We start from the raw sequence: 21,970 nt of genomic DNA, 5'->3' as shown, positions 1-21,970 counted from the left end.
GTGTAAAAGTTTGTAGTTTATTACTACCATGACCTACGGTTTTGTTTTGCAAAGTGTCTTACTGTCCTTGATAATATATGTGTCTACATGTTTATGCTTCTTTATGCTTTCCTGCCTCACAGGAAATATTGCCCAAACTTAAAAATTAATGTAAACTGTGACTAAAATGACTCTGGACATGATTTGTCATCTATACCTGGAGCATTTTGAAGTTGTCCCTAGGCCTGTTTGGACTCTAACCCGTGTCTGTGCTCTCTTCTATCTCTAACAGCGGAGCCCCTCCCCCTCATGGACCTGTGCAGACGAGTAGCTCGACTGGCTCTGGGTAGAGAGCGCATCCATCACATTGACACACTCCCCTTGCCGCAGACACTAAAGAACTACCTCCAGTACCAGTGACGGCACATACACATTAAACACACACAGCAAGAAACTGAGGCCCATTTGTTCTTATGGTAACCAGCCTCTGGACTGAACATCAGACATCTGCTGAGGATGCAGGCGATGACATTGAACAGGTGGTTAAGATGCCACCGCAAAGGGTTTTGTTTACACAAGTTTGAGGGTTTTCCATTTTGGGTGTTTTTATCTTCTGGTTTTATGTTTTGTTTTGTTTTTGTTTGTTTGTTTTTTTTTTTTTTTTTTTTTGGACTTGTTTCCATCTTCTGACAGATGACTATAGGAGCTGATAAATGAAATGAAGGGTGCGAGAGATTAAAAGAGAACGTGTCAATCCATTTTCCTATGTCGAGTCTAACCACATGTCCTCAGATAGAAATGCTGTGGTTTTCGGGTAACAGTTTACCCAGACATCTGCTGTGCACAGACTCTGTGGAGGCTTCCTCGGGAACATATTGGTATTTATATTTATATTCCCAACAACACAGCAGGCTCTGTGGAGACTCTACAATCCCTGCAAAGCCACACACAGTTCTATTTTTGCTGCTGTGTACACGGCACACATGGATCACGTATAGGCAGCCTGTGTATAGAAACAATGTGAGCCCGGTCTGTAGCAAGAAGACGACTCGCTGACAAGCAGGCAGTAATACACGCAGGCTAGAAAACAACCCCGCTCTGGTTTCAGATTTTTAAATCGTCCTTCTCTCTGCTGCCAGCCTTATTCTCTCTCTTTCGTTCAGTATCTCTCCACCCCTCGCTCCAATGTGATTTTTAAGCCCCCGTCAGGCTTAGTGAACTGAAAGGACCGCAGACACGCACGCCGTTGGTCGGCTCTCTAGCTCCTCTAACACTGATAGGGATTGATCCAAAGGTGAAGCAGGGGCCCGCTCTGCTACAACACACAAACACACATTTATCAGGAAACACTTCTTTCCCCCCAAAATTTTAAATGCTGCTTATCCACCATATGACTTATGATGTTTTTTGTTTTGTTTTTAATCACTGACGTACCCTTAGACTTTTTTCTTTTTAAAAAAAAAATGAATTTTATGGGATTTTTTTTTTTTCCGTTTTTTTTTCTGCAGGACAGGATGTCTCGCCTGTATGGTTGGAAGAATGTGCTGCCATGAAAATGTTTTAAATGTGAATAAGAATAAACTGAGATGAATTAACACTGCCTGGCTCTGTTCTCTGACATTAAAGATTTATTTTTGGCCTTTTTCCCCCTCAGCTGTAAAAGCCTGATGGGGGATTGTCGTCACCCCGGTGGGTAGGCGTGATGGAACCAGGTTTGTGAATGCTTTAACTTGAGAACGAGGTGACAATAGCATTTGCTAAAAATCTTGGATGAGTTTGAATATGACTGATCTTGACCTCAAGGTCAGAGTAAGTTTTCTGAAAAACTTGCAAATGCGATAAGTTAAGCACCAGACAACATAAGATTTTGAAATTGAAACCACGTGTGTCTGAGGGGTAGCACTGATGGCTGCCAGTATTTTTTTATTTTTATGAGAAAGAAGGGACATATTGGGTGAGGGGGTGACACGTTGAGGAAACAAGCTTGGGGCAAAATTAAACCCAGGCTCCTGCTGTAGCATATGCTTCACCCACTTGATCCAGTGAGCTAAACCGGTGCTTAGAACACTGATGTGCTAAACTGCAACACTGAGCAGCTGTTTGGTCACAGTGGTCTGCTTTGTCACGTTACATTTGCTAACTGAAGTTTTTTCTCTCCCAGATTGTTTTAAATTTAAAGTTGAACCAGAAGCTGAAACCAACTGGAGGGAATGGATTAAAAACTCTTTATACACCTAAGCTGTGCACTTTAGTGAGCGCATGTAATCAACATAATACCTACAGTAGGAAGTTATTTCTGGATGTATTAGTACCCGCTTTAAACCACACACACAAAAAATCCCTGATCCCTCAATGATTCCTTCAATTATTTATTTCCTGGGATGTGGATGTGTGAAAGCTGTCTGTGGGTGTTACTCATACCAATATGGCTCTTTGCTTCCTTTACATGCATCTTTGCTTTTTAGCTCCTCTTGGTGATGGTGTCAAAGAGATTTTTAGGGTGGAGGAGCTGAAGGGTTCCACGTGAGAGACTTCACTTATCCATCCTGATAAACATCCGTCAGCTGTTACATGCTGTATGGTTAGATCACCAGTCAAAACAGACGGGTGCTAGAAATGAACACGACTGTCCACAAAACAGCTTCTTTTGTCATCCTTCAAGAAAGATCTTTGAAATTTGTATTAGCAATTTGTAATACTGATTTTAACCATTTCATATTTCTTTGAAGTTTTCTAAAATCTGTATGGACCAGTGGTATTTCTTCAACTGTTTATGTACTCAACACAGCTGTGTAAATAGGTCTGATTGTCCAAGAACTGAACAAGCAGAAGATGATGCATGGATGGATTTTCTGATATATTGCAAAAATGATGCAAGCAATAACTTATGTTATTACATCCATCATCCGCTTCAATTACCTTATAAGAAACGTTGATTTTACGCACTGTAACTTAAAAGTATTATTGTTATGATTGTTATTGTTTTTATTTTTTCCCCCAGTGTAGAGCAGCTAAGCTGTCTAGGAGAGATGGGCCGCATTTTAGAGGCACGTAGAATATGGTGATAGCAGATGCTAAACAGCTAAAATAATCATGTCGGAATAAAAGCATATGTCCATATACAGCATATGTCCATATGATGGCCAAACTCATCCCATACATCCCGAGCATGTCTTAAATCACAGCAGCCACTGCTATTGTTATGCCTTGTTGTTATACCTATCAGCAAATACGTGAAACTCGAGCATCTTTCCAACAGTACATGGTTCAGTCGTTACCAGTAAACTTTGACCTTCAACACCTGGCTCCAGCCGAACTTGTGTTAGGACACACAATATAGTGTTCTCTTCTCATTCTCAGAGATCCATAATTGTAAATTCACAGGCTGACATTGAACATATATTTACTATATAATATTTGTATAGTATGTTGCTAACCACATCTACCCCCATAGATTTTATGCGTGTAGCTGTTGGGGGGGGGTGCCATTATTTGCTATACGTGTGTGTGGTTTCCTTTCATTGGTCACCGTCATTGGTGTGGCATTACATGACAAGTCTGCTTTAATTGGCTCTTTGTGAAGTCCTATACAAGCAGCTGTGAATTTTGGTCATTTAAAAGTGTGTATTGGCAATAAAACCAGTGACATCACACAGCATTGAAATCAGTGTAGTTACTCCAAAGGTCTGCAGTGATAGAAAGTCCTTTGCTGCTGTCAAAGCCCCCCTGATGCTGGTTTTGGTGTCGAGTCGAGATGAACTGGATTTCCCCGTGCCGGGACAGCCTTTGAACACCAGAACAAAGCTGCTCGTGTGATCAAAGTTCAGCTCTGTGCTTCTTTTCCTGGCACTGCCAACAGAAAATCCATTAATGTTGTGCAGCAGAAAGCAGCCTGTGCTGATAATATCATAATCGCAACAAGAGGCATCTCTACCTCAGTGAGAGGGAAATGTCCAGCGAGACAGCTGTTGGATGAGAACATTTAAAGCTTTAGTAATGACACGAATGTGTCGAGTTAGCCTTTAATAATACCTGGCTATCAAGAATGTGCTCATTAAGCTCTCTGCCAACACAAGGGTGAGCAATGAAACGTGAGTCACTGCAGAGACGAGATCAGCCGTGAGCTTCTGCCTGCAATCGATTCTCCTGCTGTAGCATATAGTGCTGTTCAATAATGCAGGAGCCAAGCATTTAAAGCATTATTGGAACAGGCTGAAAGTTAAAGCTGATGACTTGTTTGATCAGGTTGGGAGTGACTCCTCATCCAGATCGATATTCAGCTGCTGCCTGACAGCGAGGCTTTACTTCATCTCATCATCTCTTCATCTCGCCTCCTCTGTCTCTGCTTCCACCATCACATCCTCCTATCTTCTTTTTCGACCGCTCTGCTCAGGTGATATACTTTTTTTCTTTCGTTCTTTTTAAAAAATCCTCACATCACCGTTTTCTTTGCTCAGAAGCACACCTTCCATCACCGAGCTTTTATCTGGAAGGGAAAATGACTTTCAGGCCAAGAGAAGCATTTCTGACAAAGGAAGTGCCGAGCATCCTCTTCCCTTCGCAAGCCCTGCTGCCTCCCTTTTCTGTGCTTGTGTTATACATATGCATGTATGGAGAGCAGCTGAGGAGATGGTTGGTTGGAGGTCGGATGTCTCTGATATAGAGACAGGCAGAGATCCATAATTTATGGAGGGGGGGAAAAAAAATCCTGTCTGCTTTGCTTGGTAAGTTATGTAAAAGCTAACATTTATTTCTCTCCTCTAGATCACACACGGAGATCTTCACACGCCTAAATTCCTCAAAGCAAAGGATGTTTCTTTGACCTACTTGAGGATTTGCATGGCCGCAGATGATAAGAATTGGACTGCTGCTACATTTATGTCCAGTACATGTATGTTCAGTGCCGACATGAAAGATGCGTTATGCGTCCTGCTTTTTATCACCTTTTTTTTTGTAGTTTTAGGATTGAATGTTAAAGATTCTTTTCAGCATGTTTCATATCTTTAAACTACCCTGCAAACACTAAGCATTTTGCTGGTAATTTAAGCTTCAGAGGTTTTTTTTAAAAAAAGTGTCTGTTATCAAAAAGATGGACCGCTATCCAAGCTCCCCACCCCCACAAACCTGTCCACAGGACACAGAATTAATAAAGTAAAAGCAACTCGTGGGCTGCAGTAGTTTTTACTGTGATTCTTTAAATGACCAAGAACACAGCAGGCCGAGATGCTTTAATCACATGAAAAGTCACAGGATACATCCAGATATAGATATAGAGATATCTATATAGAGAGATTATATCTATACATGTTGTGCCAAAAATTGGTCCACCTCAAGGAAACCAAACAACCTTTGGCAAAGTGGATGGCACAACACAGAAGAGCCAGGACTCTGCAGTCTGTTTACACCTAGAGGCCAATGGACACTCTTTCAATGGTGAGGATGTACACATCCTGGACAGGGAGGAACGCTGGTTTGAGCGCGGAGTCAAGGAGGCCATTTACGTGAAAAGGGAAAGACCATCTCTGAATTGAGGAGGGGGCCTAAGGGTACATCTGTCGCCATTTTACAACTCTCTGTGAATGATACTCATGGGCATTGATCAGTGGTTGTTGATCAACGGTCAGGCCAGTTTGCATAATAATGATCAAGGAACTGACCTCACAGCCCATTCAGTGGGAAGGTTTCAGTTATTGTGCAAATGTACTGTTTATAAGGTTGGGGAAACCTGCAGTCAGCTGAGACTGAAGAAGTCAGGATGAGTGACGAAACATTTCTCCCACTGAAAACGCCACGTCCAGATGAACAGAATCAGCATTTTGGGATTTACTTACCTGGTTGAGTATGCATCATGACATAAATATATAATATACACACTACCAGTTTGGACATACCTTCTCATTTAATGTTTTTTTTCTTTATTTTTACTACTTTCTACATTGTAGATACATACTGAAAATATTAACTATATGAAGCAAGATATATGGAATAATGTAACAAAGAAAAAATGGATAAATAACTCTAAATATGTCTCATATTTTAGATTCCTCAAAGTAGCCATCCTTTGCTTTGTTGATAGTGCTGCAAACCTTTGGCCTTCTGTCAGTGAACTTCATGATGTAGTCACATGAAATGGTTTTCACTTCACAGGTTTCATTTGTGGAATTTCTTGCCTTTGTGTTGTGCAGCAGCCAGGCTGGTACACAGCTGACAGCCCTGTTTGACAACTGTTAGCTGATTGGTTCTTGCCACAATATGAATCCTAAGTAAAGATAAACAACAGTCCATCATTACTTTTATAACTGAAGGTCAGTCAGTCTGGAAAATTGCTAAAACTTTGAATGTGTCCCCAAGTGCAGTCGTAAAAGCCATCAAGCGCTATGACGAAACAGGCTCACATTAGTGACCACTACAGAAAAAGAAAGACCAAGAGTCACCTCTGCTGCTGAGGATAAATTCATCTGAGTCACCAGCCTCAGACATTCAGAGTTATCAACACTTTGGAAAAGAGCCCGACTCAGAAAATGTGAACAGACAATCTTTACATGCATGGTTCCCACCATGAAGCATGGAGGAGGTGGTGTGAAGGTGCTTTGCTGGTGACACTGCTGGGGAATTATTCAAAACTGAAGGCACACTGAACCAGCATGGCTACCACAGCATCCCGCAGCGACATGCCATCCCACTGGGTTTGCGATTAGTTGGACACCAAACACACCTCCAGGATTATTTGACCAAGAAGGTGAGTGATAGAGAGCTCCACCAGATGGCCTGGCTTCCACACACACCTAACCTAAACCCAACTGAGATGGTTTGGGATGAGATGGACTACAGAGTGAAGGGAAAAGGGCCAACAATTGGTCAGCATCACTGAGAATCCTTCAAGACTGTTGGAAAACCATTTCAGGTAACCACCTTATGAAGCTTATCGGGAGAACGCCAGGAATGTGCAAAGCAGTAATTAAAGCAAAGGGCGGCTATTTTGAAGAATCTAAACTATTAAACATATTTTGAGTTATTTCACACTTTTTTGTTGACTACATAATTCCATATGTGTTCATTCATAGTTTTGATGCCTTCAGTGAGAATCTACAATGTAAATAGTTGTGAAAATAAAGAAAAACCATTAAATGAGAAGGTATGTCCAAACTTTTGACTGGTAGTGTACATGCGTGTGTATATTTGTATGTATATACACGCACAAGAATATATATATGTGTGTGGTGTAGGTTTTTCGTATTGACAAAAAGAGTTTCCTTACTGTTACAGGAGACGTTTTGAAAGAAGCAGCCAGTTCCAGAGTGTGGGGGTGCCTACTGGGGTCAGCGGGGGAGCTGGCCCCAGGGAGGGGCCGCTTGCCCCTCCCTTTCTTCCCTCCCCATCCTCAGCTGCCTCCCTATTCCCGCTCTACCACACCCACCCACACACGCAGGGCTTTTTTTTTTATTTTTTATTATGTTGCTCTTTGTTGTTTGCTTTCTCTTCTGTTTTTTTTCTCCATACAGGTGATCCAGGTGTTTTGTTTTGTTTGTTTGTTTTTTCTTTCTTCCCCCCCCTTCTCACCGTCTCTTCTCCCCTTTGGTTTTCTTTCTCTCCCTCTCTTTCTTTCATTCTTTCTCCCTGTCCTATCCCCCAGTCATGTCTGTCCCGTTTGTAGCAACCGAAAATAAAATAAATTCATAATTATAATAAAGGTCAATCAAATGGACCAATATGGCAAGGCCATGATGATCCACTTGGTAAAATAAATCCGCTTGGCATCTTTCTTGGCCTTAAGACAACAATTCTGATGGCTAAAGATCCAAACGGGACACAAAAAAAAGAAAAAAAAGAAAGAAGCAGCCAGTGGATCACTGACATTTCTGCTATGCTCTGCCTTTGTCGACAGATCAATCGACTGCTTGTTTTCAGCTCCAGTAGCTCTGAAAATTCTGAAGAACAAAATTATGTTTGCATGAGTCCACTCGTATTTTCACTAGCAAATCCAAGTCTGCCCGCTCAGGAATCACATGCGTCACATAACGGAAAAATCCCGTGCTTCTAGGCTCTTGCAGATGAATGTTTAGGTAATCATATTTGCAAAGATATTTTTGATGACACATTTTATGTTTTTAAAATTATTTTATATGTTTAGTAGTAGTATATTTTTTGACGTCAGAGGTGCTATACGTAAGCATTTTACTTTAAAACTTTAGTTGCTGTGAAACCTACCCCATCCCGTTGCTGTCTTGACGGCCTTCAGCTGCTTCTCCTGTCCAGTCTCTGTGTACTGACTCAAACTTGGTAGCTGAGGATGACGGTCCTTGTTCTACTTTGCAGCTTTGTACTTTTGGGAAAAAAAAGTTTAATCCCAAAAAGCTGATTCTAAGTAATATGATGACATTTCAATCTTCCATGTAATTCTGTTACATAAGTACAATGTAAAATGTTACATTTTAATGGAATCTGGTCAAATGAAGTTTATTGAGTGGTACACAGTGAGTTTATATCAAGCATATTTTACATAGTGATTATTTTTTTAAATAAATCAACATTTCTTTTTATTTATTTTGGTTTCAGTGTGTTAAATATATGCTGTATGTTTTGGGTCGTAGGCTGTATTATAGAGTGGATTATCGTTGCCTTTTTACTTTTTTAAAATTATATTTTGTTTATTTTATTTAGTATTCATCTTTTCTTGGTTTGGTTTTGCTTCATGAATCCTTATCTCAATGCTTTTACAATGCTGGAAATATCCTTGATCAAACAGTCACTAGCACAGTTATATAAAACCTAAAAAACAAAAGGTATGCTTCTGTTGTTTTGTTCAACTCTGTGCTACAACAATGCATACTTTTCCTCAAAGGCATTCCTGGTGTTGTCCTCAGACAATCCACCGACAACCCCCCACTGTTGCCTTTAATAGCGCTGACCTTTCCTGGTCAGGATAATGTGCATCTTTTACCAATTTACACCTTCCCGACATGATTTTATGACACTAAGATTGTCCACCATCTGGTGAGACTGCATTTTAAGCATTTTGGTTCCCAGCTGGAATCAAACTGTGAATATCTGAAATGTTCAAACTTCCTGATTGAAGAAAATCCATTTTATTAGTGAGCATGATCTAGGGTTGCACGAAATGTATGATTCACACAGGACTACTTTAACTCTTGAAAGACTTGTCACATTTTCTTGGAGGCCGAGGTGACTTCAGTTTTTGCTTGAGACCACACTGGAATGGCAGCATGATGATCCAGAATATGTGTGATCATTTTCTTCTGCTGGATTCGTGCTACCTCAGTGACTGCTTCAGCATGTGCGGCAGCAGCTTCAGCTCAGCCTCAGTGACGATGCTCTCGTAAGGCTCTCTATCAGACCGGAGCTCAAAATGCTCTTCAAATGCTACCTGAACAGTCTGTTCCTTCAGCTGGAACACAGGGCTGATAACCAGAAGAAAGTGAAGAGAAAATGAAGGGAGGGGATTAGTGAATGAGAAGCGGAGCGAGTCGGACTGAAGGATGATGGGTAACAGTAGGGTTGGCAGAGAGTGAGAATGAGGGGAGAAAAATGTAGGAAAGGCCATATTTTAAGCTGTGCTACCCAGGATAGCACCCCTCCCTACATTTGTGGAGCGATCATGGTGGCAATGCTTGTATATATGGAGGAAAGCTGCAGAAGTACAAAAATAAAACGCTCTAAGGCAAAAAAAGGCCTCCACTTTGTAAACAGCAGCTTAACAAGCACAGGAAACGGACAGAACGTGGAATTCTAATTTGAGCAGCACAAGTTCTGGAGTCTGTACTTATGTGAAGGTATGCATCAGTCATACTCTTATCTGAGTGCCGCGCACACTCTCAGCAGGAGAACTCAGTGTGAGGCTCAATAATAACAGTGTGGTGCTTCTTCTTATCTCTCCTCCATCTTTTTTTCTGTCTGTGGCCTGTGAGCCATCAGCATCACCCTCCATTCTTTTCAGCTTCGGTGCATTTCTTCGATTGAACAAGAGGAAGTTGAGGAGTCAACAATGTTAAAAAAAGTGTCTTAAAGTGTAAAAGGAGGTGGTATGAAGTTGGTGTGTGGTTGCTAATATTTTCCAAAGGGTTCCAGTCGGGCCTCCTGCCTGCTATCTCAACCTTTTCAAATGTCACCTGCTGCTTGTTAGGTAAAAACAAACTACCTTTGCTGCGAAAGGTGCTTCTAAAAATAATGAGAACAGATCCGTGGGCGCGCACCTTTTTGATTAGTGGCCACAGCCTAGAGGCGATGTGATGCTCAGATATGTGTATTTAAATTTTGTGCGTGTGTGAATTGGCACCTTTATCAGAACACTGGACCTCATAATCTGATTGGAGCACACAGCAGGGACGGCGGCGGCCTCTTTGGTGACCGACTCTGTGCCAAAAGTTTAAAAAAAAAAAAAAATCCTCCACAACTCTACACACCCTCGCTGTGACGTCACTGCACTGCGTCATCTGTGCCCACTGGCCTGTCCTGTTTCTCCAGTGCTGTGCCCGCTACACCTTATGTAAATAAGCACCCAGCCAATAACAGCCGGGGGATTTAGGATCATGACCGCTAATGCTCTTATACGGTTTTGCTTTGTGGCTTGATTTCAGTAAAAGGAACAAAGCCTCTCTCTCTTCATTTATTATTTTTGTTTTTTCAAAGTAAACACTCCCAGATGTCTGCTTTTTTTTCTTAATTTTTTCTTTTGTTAACAGAACGGCTCCTTTCACGCTGGATTGTTGCAACTGTCACATTTTGAACACGTAGCAGCTGCAAAGGTCCTGTTAATTTAAGTTGCTTTTGAGTCTAGTTAACTTGTTAATTCATTAAAAACTCGTAAAATGCATCATGAATCAGAGGCCTGCTCTTTTCTCTCTAATGAGAAACAGTGAGATGTAGTATTTTCTACAGTTCTGCTGCCACCATTTGGTTGTTTGCCATCACTGCAACACTTCTGGCTTTGATTAAAGTTCAAGTGGTTATTCACTAGTTTCATGCTCCTTGAGTGACTTCTGTCAAACAGAATCTGCAGATATACATTAAATTAAATAATAAATTATCAGATTTTTGTAGATCAATATTTCTGTGGTATGTTTCGACTTTAAAACGACCCATGATGCAAACGAACACATCTCATCGTTAGACCATAGCCACATCTTTCAAACTGCTCTTGGTTTGTGTTAAATAAATGTAGCCCGGCCATGATGACATCAGCATTACATTGTCAGATTTTTATGACCAAGCTCCTCTAGAGCAACAGAGGTTAGATTTCCAGGACAACAGTCTTAAAAGACCATTGTAAGCAGAATATATGTTCAAACACAAAGGTTAAGGTTATTAAGGCAAAACCAAAAGATGTAATTAATTAGATCAAAAAGGATGAAAATATGACCCAAAATTGCCTAAACATACACAAGTAAATAATAATAATAAAAAAAATCTCTTTCTCATTATGTCTTTCTTTCCTCAACTGCTCTCTCCTCCCTCATTTCCACCTCATCCTCTTCCTCTTCATCTCAAGCATCAAGTCATTGTCGCAGTTACTTTATGTCAGATTGGATATGTGACCCACCCATTTCCAGGCAGCTGACAATAAGCCAGCTAAGCGATAAAAACAGGTGGTTGTGAGCTGATATTATATTTTATTATATATTTTAGGCTTGAAGGTCCTAAAAACCATACTTTCCCTCTGATAAAGAGTTACAATCTGACATGTTATCAGAGTTTATTCATTAAGTACAACAACGTTAGACCCATTTCAATGAGAGTTTCAGTAATGCTAACCAGAGGTGTGGACTCAAGTCACATGACTTGGACTCAAGTCAGACTCGAGTCATTAATTTTATGACTTTAGACTTGACTTGAAAAAAATGTTCTAAGACTTGTGACTTGACTTGGACTTTTACACCAATGACCTGGGACTTGAATTGGACTTGAACCGGTTTACTTGAAAAGACTTGATATTTCACCCCAAATCTAAAATTTAACACGCATATTGTATAGAAATTGTGCACCATTAATTCAATTCATTCATTCATTTATTCAAACCACACTCCGTACATATGTGTGCGTGAGCTGTAGCACAGCCAATCAAATTAACCAGATTTTTTTTAAGAAGAAAAAAAAAACGCTCAAAAATGCTGCAAGGAGTTATTTTTTTCAGGTAATAATAATAATGGATTGCATTTATATAGCGCTTTTCGGGACCCCTCAAAGCGCTTTACAATTCCACTATTCATTCACTCTCACATTCATACACTGGTGAAGGCAAGCTACAGTTGTAGCCACAGCTACCCTGGGGCAGACTGACAGAAGCGAGTCTGCCATATTGCGCCATCGGCCCCTCTGGCCAACACCAGTAGGCGGTAGGTGAAGTGTCTTGCCCAAGGACACAACGACCGAGACGGGGCTCGAACCGGCAACCTTCCGATTACAAGACGAACACCCAACTCTTGAGCCACGATCGCCCCAGGTAAACTATGAAGTAGTCCACAAAAAAACGAAATATGAACGAAATATGCAAAACATGCAAGAAGAGAATCACAGACGGAGATGGAACAACTTCCAACTTTGTCGACAGTTGAAGTTGCATAACGAATGGTAGGTGGTGCTTGTCTTTTGCTACGATGAGATAGCTGACTTCATCTAACTTTGTGATGTCAACTAACTTTAATGTGTATGATATTTTTGTCATGCTATTTTAAAGCCGGTCCTACAAGCGCATCCAAGAATAACATGCAGCTTATCTCAGAATTGTCGGTGAAAATTATTCTTGGAGCTAAGTTTAATTGAGCTGCATTTTATAGAGGAGCAATTTCACAATTTGTGTATATTTTCTAAGTTCACTATTTCGTCGTGTGTTGAGAAAAACAGAGATTTAAAAATCACATGGTCTAATATTTACATTTAGCATATAACTGCAACATTTTTCGTTTTTTTTAAAGACTCGAAAGGACTTGAAATTCAAAGTTTCAGACTTGTGACTTTACTCTGACTTTTACACCAGTGACTTGAGACTTGACTCTGACTTGCCTGACATTACTTGAGACTTGACATGTGACTTGAGGATAAAGACTTGAGACTTACTTGAGACTTGCAAAACAATGACTTGGTCCCACCTCTGATGCTAACAGCATTAGAGACTAACAGCAGCAAAAATAGCAGTGCTTACCGATGGAAAAGTTCAGGATAGTCTCAGCAAGTCACCTCAGTATCACTGCCATCAGACATGAGTGAGTTTCATTGACTCCTCAGCTTATATCGGCTCCTTTCACAAAGTTTTACAGCCTCTTCCGGAGTAAATATGTGACAGCTGAGGTAAACATCGGACTGATAGCCTACGTTCACTAAAGATAAACCGGGGACCAGAGTTGTTTGTCCGCTGTAGCTAGGATTATACATTTGAATTGCGAAGGGTAAGAAAACTGAACTACTGTAGAAACAATCTACTGTAATCTACACATTTTATATTTAAGTCTTGATTTTATCAGATGTATGGAAAGCCAAATAAGAGGGGGTGGGTTGGGGGTGATGCAATGTCCTCTCCCATAAGCTTATTTTGTGTTCTGCACTAGTTGGAAATGACGTATATAGTAACTTGAATTTCAGAGCTTTCTTTTGATTATGTCAGTGGACCTTATTTAGAGTAAACTAATAAAAAGGAAGTAGATTGTCCTTTTAACCTATGAGCTAACCTGGTGAGCACAAAGTTACTTTATATGTTGATTAGCTGTATTTATGAGAGGCATAACTCATTTTCCAGGCACCTCTCTTATGGTGGCCTCGTAATTAGAGCAAAGTGGATTAGAGCGTGCTTGACTGTGAAATGGTGTGGTGCTGCTGGCCACTGGAGTGTGAACGACTGTAATTGTTTGTCAAATGACTAATCCAGTGTAAGAAGGTGGGGGTTTTTAAAAGATGATTATGGAAGAAAGTTATTGTGCTTCTGTGCTTGTAAACTGTGAATATACACCAGCTTCTGATTTGCAGAAGGAAGCAGAGAGAAGACAGTGTCCTCGTCAGCAATGGAAAATACATGTAATTTCTAGTTTTCTTTTGAGCTGCTGTAATTGATAACACACTCAGCTCAACAGAGCATTTAAGCTCTTTCAGCTCAGTTTATGTTTGTTTGTTTGTTTTCTTTGGTTTTTTGTTTTTGTTTTGTGGCCCACAGATCTCATTTCTCTGGCCACACTCAGTTCATTCAACTCAGAATTGCTAAATTCATTTCCAGTTATACTGTAGTCCCCCAGGGATCTCTCCTGGGCCCTCTTTTATTTGTAATCTATCTACTATCTACTTCCTCTTGGTCATATCAGTTTCCATGGTTATGCAGATGACACCCAGCTCTACCTATCTACTAACTCTACTACCACTATCCCACCCACTGCCCTCAGTGTTTACCTCCAGGAAATCAAATCTTTGTTCTATTGCAATCTTCTCTAATAAAACAGCAATAAAAGTGAGGTTTTCCTCATTGGCACCAAATTCACTTTATCTAAATGTAATAGTTTTTCATTTTCTGTTGACAACTCCTTAGTTTCTCCCTGCCTTTCAGATATAGAGTCAGGGTGTCATTCTTGGATAGTATGCTTTCTTTTCGCACATCGAAAAGAACACAGTGCACATCAGTAAAACTACAAGGTCCTGATCCTTCCATCTTTGCAACATTAATTGCCTCTGTCTGTCTCTCACACTCACCTGTTCAATAAGCTCTTCTTAGTGATTTTTAAATATCGTAAATATGGTTTTGACTTGATGGGTATTTTTGAACTCAGCTGTTTTGGTGACCTTGAGTGTTTTGAAAGGTGCTTTTTAGTTCACTCTTTCGTAGTATGCCAAGCTGCTGAGCACAGAAGAGATCGTACCACTGAAGACTGTCAGTAGTTGGTGGGAAACCAAAAACAGGAAATAACTAAAAACAGAACTTTTTTTGTTTGCTGCTGTTTTTGAGGACAACGGAGAAATGTGGAGCTGATTTGAAATTACTTCAGTCATGTTCACTCTATCTGCCAAGTTAGTGATCTAATATGTCATCTGTGTAACCTGCCACAGCTTGTTCTATTAAAAAAAGTACCCTGTTTACACCACAGTAAGTTCAGAAGCCCGCGGCAGTGGAGATCAAGAGGTTGAATGCTACTCTGCACGTAATGCAGTGTTTTGCAATCCAAATAAATGCTACTCAGTCTGTCAGTTCTGCAAGCTGTTGCCAGAAGTTCACCACAGTTAACTTCCTCTGGAGCACAAACCTAGTTTCAGTGACTGCTGACCCTGCCTCAGACACCTAAACCACACTTATCGGTGCACTGTATACATACTTCACTGGTGTGCAGCTTTGTCAGTTCGAATGTATGTATTTAGCTTTAGTACTATGTTAATTGTTCAAACTGAAACATATGAGCGGTAGTTGTTCTTTTTTTAAAGTGTTCTAGGGGTAAGTTGAAGAGGTTTTGGCAGGGAATGGTGATATTTTGGAGGATCGTACTAAGCTGTTGGATATTTACATGGAAAAGTAATTTCTGTTCCCAGCTGTGGGCTGGTTTGTGTTCTGCCAAAGCTGATGTTGTTTTTCCAACATGGTTTTCCTTTTCCTCCTGTTTTTTTGGAGAGCTTACAAGACTCATGTCCCGAGGAAGCATATCTGATTATTGAGTTTAACCACTTGTTGACTGTTTACTGTCCCACACAGCTTGCTTCCAGGTTTCTGTCTCCATGCAAAGGATTTCTGCTGATGAAATTTGTCTGCTTTTCAGGTCCATGTTTGCCAGTTGCTCTTTCAAAAGAAGACATAAAAACTTATGGAGTTACATTTGTGCCATAATGTGATTACATGCAGATATTGTTGATTTTGGTACAAACACACACTCTCACTCGTTTTTACATCTTAGTGATGGCATCAAATAATTGACATAGTGATTTCCCTAGCCCGTTAGCCTAACCCTAACCATTAGAAATACATGCCTAATCCTACCCCTTACCCTAAACATAAACATAACCTAACCCTAACTCTTAAAGCCACATTTTCAGTCTCAAAAATACCTTCAAATTTGTGAGGGCCAACATTTGGACCCCACAAGTAACTGTTGGTCCCCACAAATATAGTGGCATGCCAATTTTTGGTCCTCACAAAGACATTTAAACAAGTACACACACACACACACACACACACACACACACACACACACACACACACACACACACACTCAAAAAAAAGACGATATTCGCCTAAGTTGACATTTCCCTTAAAGGTGCCATATGCGAACATCTTAGAAGCAACCGAATTTTCCAAATAAGTAGTGACATCTCATCACAGTCCTCAGTGTCATTTAACTACCGCTCTACTGGGTCTGTCATCCTGGATATAGACACCACCGCCTTGGATGGATTTACAGGATGGAGGTTTGTCGGTATATTAAAGGTGAGACTTGTGAAAAATTTACTGTTACTGAAAATACTACTTTTATGATTTTATTAACCCTCTCAAGGCAGGCGTTGCCGATTTGCAACAGTTAAAAACTAACAACCTGATTACCCCACATACATATTTTATGAGTTTTTTTACTCAGAAGTACCACTGCAGGACTTGGTTGTGCATTAGCAACAAAAAGTTTAATTTGAGCCTGAGAGGGTTAAAAGGGAACAAATAATGATAAAAGATACAATTTAAAATGGGTTCTGTTATGTGTAGACATAACACTTGCTCATCCAGTTAGGGCCTTTTTTTAAATGCTTGAATGATAAGTAGCTTCACAAATAAAAAAAAAAGAAAAAGATTCCTCTGAAAATGGCTCCTTGGAAGCAAAATATACAGAAATGAGTAGTAGCTTAAGACTTTTGCACAGTTACTAACCCTTCATCTACAAAATGAATATCGTGTTGTACTCATTAAGACTTGGAACTCAGCTTGAATTTAGCTGAGTTGCCACCTATGTGCGACTAGAAAGCTATGCAGATTTAAGGCCATTGAGCTTTGTCAGAGCCTTAAGCTGCATTTTTTTTATATTCAGTCCATGAATTACAGTAAGCCTGCAAGTGACTCACTGCCAGCCAGTTTCAGCTGATCTAACCATGACATCATCCTTAAAGAACCCACATTTCTATGTTTTTGTTAGATTGTAACTCTAACTATTACCATTCTCCCATTGCTTCACTGCTTCCGTGATAATTTTGACATAAACTGTCAGCTTGACATGTAGGTAAAAACTAGAGGGAGGAGTCATTTATTTTTGGAATAAATGAAAGGTGAAATTAGTCTTTGCATTACAGTATTTTCTCCACAACATTTCCCTTATTATGCCACAAATCTGCTGCCACACATGTGCAGGGAAGCCTGAAGCCTTTTCAGCTTTGTTTCATTCATCCTGTTGCTGGTTTGCAGTTTGTCAGCAGCCTGAAGGTGACTCTCATCCAATCACTTTGTGAGTTTTGGATAAAACTATTTTGCTTTTTGTAGGACTGTATATGCTTTATTTTTTATTTTAATTGCTTCTAGTTTACAGGATTTGTACTTTTCACAGTAATTAGTTAACACAGCAAAACAGCTTTTCATGTATTTTGATGAAACTGTTTTTTTGTTGTTGTTGTTTTTTGGATGTGTCTGTCTCTAAAGCCCTTACTTGGGTCAGCTTCGATCGTTTAAATGTGACATGATGGTCAACATAAAAGGTTCAGAGATTTTTTCTAGCGTATGTTTGAGTTACTGAACGTAGACGAGGGACACAAAGTATCTGTTGGGCTAGCATCGAGCTGTTACCATGCAGCGCTGGCATTGATCTTTGGATTGATCTACACACCTTTTTGTTTGAAGTTCTTCATCCACTGCTTCTTCACCATCTACTATTACCTCCAAGTATCACATAGCACAGTGCTTTATTATAGGCTTACATTTTTCTGCCTTTTGTTGTCACATACCTTATGCTCACTTTTAAAAAACATAAATGAAAATTTTTTTTTCAATAAAAGAATTATTGTGAAATTTGACTCTGTGTGTAAAATCATAGTTTCTCTGGTGCCTCTAGAAGCCTTAGTCCTGCTGTAATTTTCTTTTGGTGTTTTTTTGGGGAGTTTTTCGAGGTTACAATTACAGCATTAACATTAATGCATTCTCGCTGCCTTGGAGTGGGAAGAAATGTAATGAATAATGCATGATGGGATAAAGGTAGTCTGTTTCCTTCTGGGGCATCGTGAACTTCATTATTTATATACTGCTGCCTCAACCTCTCCGTACTTGATGTTCCAGTGAGTGACAGGAAGCCGTGACTTTGCAGCCTTGACATCGACTGCCGCCATCTAGCAATGACAAGCAAAAGGCAACATCTGTCCACATCTCTCCCCGCTGGCTGTCCTGAGAACTCAGGTCAAAAGAGTTTCTGTTAGAGAGACAGTAATTATAGATGTGCAATAAGCAGTTTGACAGAGTTTAGTTTTTGCAACATCTCTTTGTGAGTAAGAAGTGAAGGTGACAGCGCCTGGGGCTCCCCCTCTGCTGTGCTCGAAGATAAGTTTTGCAAATACTTTAATTCTTTCCTGCTGAGCTGCTGAGTTCTCGCCAGTTTATGCAAGCAGAAGGCCTCTTGGCAGGGCTCTAGACTAACTTTTTGCCATGGGCGTACCGGCACAAAAGTTAGGCGCACACAAATTTTATAATAATTTATATAATATAATGTGTTTTTCTGGATACACTGTGCTTTTTCAGCATTCAAAGATTGATGACACCGTGTCAGAGCACTGGCTATGAATTTTGAGAAGGATCAGGCCTTAACTTAACAGAAAAGTTAGCAATAGTTCTTTTCCTATTACAGCTACATCCACTTCTGTCGTGCCTAGGCTGCTCACTAGGGCTGGGTATCATCACTGATTTCTATAATCCGTTCGATTCCGGTTTTCAACATCCCGATTCGATTCAGCTTAGCCTCAGACAGTCAGAAATATTATAATTCTGATCATTTATCAGAACTGACTTCCATCAGAATTGTGAACATCACAGCAGATGCCTTTGTGTGAAAGTAACTGAGAATAAAACACAGAAAAACACGAAGGAGATTTTCCTGGTCTGGCTTTTTATAGCAGATAACCTTAAAAATATTCTACAATGTTCTGCATATAAAGTTTAAATTTCTTCAGTATTGAACAACAGAAAAAATAGGCTTTCTTGTCCGAGGTCATTTAAGTGAAAAAAAGAAAAAGAAAAGAAAAAGACAGCAGCCGACAGCGCTGTAAACAACGGTAGACTGGTGGGTAATAAGCGAATGAATAATACAGAAAACAGAGATTGGAGACGGGAAACTGTTCTTGAAGTACAGAGAGAGATAGAGAGAGAGCTAGCTGTGCATGGAGTGTGATTTTAATAGTCATGGAAGCAAAACAGCAAAATTCATGACGACATTGATCAAATGTGAAGCGCAGTTTGCTGCTTCTTTTGCTGCTGGCTCGGTGAATTTTGGTTGGAGAGAGACAAAACCTGCAGCTCAGAATCAGCGCAAAAAGACGTAAACACAGCGCGGACCGGACGCATCAGAATCGCTAAGCTCCGACAGCGTGTCCGTCTACGGGCCGTCGGGTGAGAAAGCCGAGAAAGACAAAGTTAATTCTGATGCGTCGGTTCCGCTCCGTGTTTACGTCTTTGTGTGGAATCCGTGTACCTGCTCTCATTTGCTGTTTGGTTGTTGTTGAAATGGTTTTGTGAGCTTTGATCTGAGAATCTGGCGTTTCTGGCAAAACACAGTTATATTTAAAAGTCGATTTAGGATTTAATGAATTGATATCGCTTTATTCAAGTTACTCACCTCCCACTTCCACCTGCACTTTCAACTGGACCACGGCCAATCAGAGAGGTCCCGCCCCTTACTATCTCTGATTGGTTTAGTCCACGATAGGGGCAAAATGTGTGTCTGTTGTTGACCACAGGGAAGGTTGCAGATTTTTTTTTTTTTTTTTTTTTGCTACCCGAACAGTTGGTCGCACAGGTGCAACCAAATATTTTTTTTTAGTCGCACCACTGAAAAATTTGGTCGTATTTGCGACCAAATTGGTAGCACTCTAGAGCCCTGCCTCTTGGGTCATCATTTAACCCAATTTTTGGCTGTGCAAAGTACAGTTTGAGTAACACTGGGTATTCTGAGACCATGGTAATCTCAAACTGGCTCAAGGCTGATATGAAAACAGATAATGATCATGACAAAGACATGTGTGAGCAGCGTGGCAGGACTGCGTGAGCTCAGGTGTGACTGGAGAACATTTGCAATTGCTAAAGTCGTGCAATATAGTTTTTATCCACTAGAGGGAGACATTCAACTGGATATACAATCTCTCCAGCGCTTAGCACATATCCCCATCACAAACATCAATGACATACTCAGTGTACATAAATGGGCTGGGCTGGTGCTACCCCATGCCCCTCTTCTAGATATGCCCATTACTGGTCTATGATATACAAATATATTAGATAATTTTGATCTTTCTAGTGATAATCTCACTGCACAGATGCTGTTTTTCAAATAAAAGATGCCATAAAGAAACCACAGAAATAATAACCCGAGCCAAAAATCAGCAAACTTAATATTTAAAAACCAGTGATCAATGCATGGAGGCAAATATTGCCAGCCTGAAGCTATCTTCCCTCTTGCTTAGCAGTGTCCCAGTTCCGTAGTAAATGTTAAATGCAGATTTTGAGGCTGTTCACATGGGAAGAGTGACAAAGTAAAATATACTCGACTACCATTCAACAAGCAGCTCAGAGCTACAAGTCACTGTGAATGAAATCGCTGAACATACTGTCTCTGGGTTGGGCTTAGCAGATATGTTCTTCATTTTCTTGCACTGCATTGGATCTCAGTAATATGTACATGTACATTAGCTGTAACAGTACTAACAGTGCACTCATGCATCATTAGGCATGGACTTGCACATGGTCCTCCTGCATTGTTCATAGATGTGATTTTGGGATGCGCATCTTACACTGTTTTTTTCTCGTTTTGGGTTTGTTTAGGGTCATATTGTGTATCATTATGGTTATTTTGCATCTATTTGAGCTATTCTATGCCTTTCTGAAGTAATTTTGTATGTTTTTCTGTCTTAATTTGGCCAGCTTGTCGCTCTGTAACGATTTTTATGTGAAATCCTGATTGTTTTGCATAAATTAATGATTGTTTTCTAACTCACATTGGCTATTTTTGCATCTTTATAGGTTGTTTGGATTCAATTTAGATCATTTTGTAAATCACTTTAGAGCCAGTGTGTCTCTTTAGAGCCATTTCACATTTTTTGTGGTCATTTAATGTCTCGTCTGAATCTCATTTCGGATATTTTTAGTTTTATTCTAGAGAAATCTAGTTTATTTCAGGAACACACCAATGTTTTTGGGACGCTTAGTCTATCTTCAGAAGGCCTGTCTATCCTTGGGTATGCTTATACCACACAGAGTAACCCTATCCATGAGGAAAATAAGTAAAACAAGTTTTGGTTTATGCAAATATATATGTACATTTAGCAAGTTCTCTAAGCTGAACAGGAAAAAGAGGTAATACACATAGATGTACTCTTTACTAACTTACATCCTCCTTCATAATTGCTGTGGCAGGTCATACAAAGAGAAGCTGCTTTGTGGCACTAGCTGCTGATTTTCATCTTCTTCTTCTTCTTGGAAAGATGCTTTTAATCTAGGATAGGTTTGATATCGCCATCTCAAAATTAGGAAAAGCACAACCCAAATAGCCACAGAGGAATTTTAATGTAATGAAGTCTGACCAGATGGACTGTCTTTGCCGGGCAGCATTTCAGCAGCATGGAGAACACCCAACCCTGCAGCTTGCTCTGCGTTTACAAACTGCTTATTGAACAGTTACATCGACAACAGTGCTGGCTTGTTCTTTAGGTGAAGATTAGATAGAGCGCACAGTTGGGTGGTTCAGTCATTGAACTCCAATTTCTCACACAAAAACATGTCCAATAACAGGCTTTGGTAATGCTTACTCTAACCAGCCCCTGGCACTATGAATAGGATTAGTGT

General features: G+C 40.2%; 1 protein-coding gene across 4 annotated transcripts in view; it reads left to right on the top strand.

Annotated features, from left to right (window-relative positions):
• Positions 1-1,574, top strand: part of LOC146374220 (SPRY domain-containing SOCS box protein 4-like) — a 51,010-nt gene extending 49,436 nt beyond the window's left edge. For all 4 annotated transcript variants that reach the window (XM_084950258.1, XM_084950259.1, XM_084950256.1 and 1 more), the window contains one exon: positions 272-1,574. In XM_084950258.1, coding sequence (XP_084806384.1) covers positions 272-399 — 128 coding nt within the window. In that variant the 3' untranslated portion in view covers positions 400-1,574. The remainder of the gene's footprint in view (positions 1-271) is intronic.
• Positions 1,575-21,970: the final 20,396 nt, after the last annotated feature.

Source organism: Perissodus microlepis, chromosome 14 (assembly GCF_051167445.1).
Source record: "Perissodus microlepis isolate ML-2025 ecotype Zambia chromosome 14, ASM5116744v1, whole genome shotgun sequence".
Classification (NCBI taxonomy): domain Eukaryota; kingdom Metazoa; phylum Chordata; class Actinopteri; order Cichliformes; family Cichlidae; genus Perissodus; species Perissodus microlepis.
The sequence above is the reverse complement of the archived record's forward strand: the minus strand, read 5'-3'. Positions and strand labels throughout refer to the sequence as shown.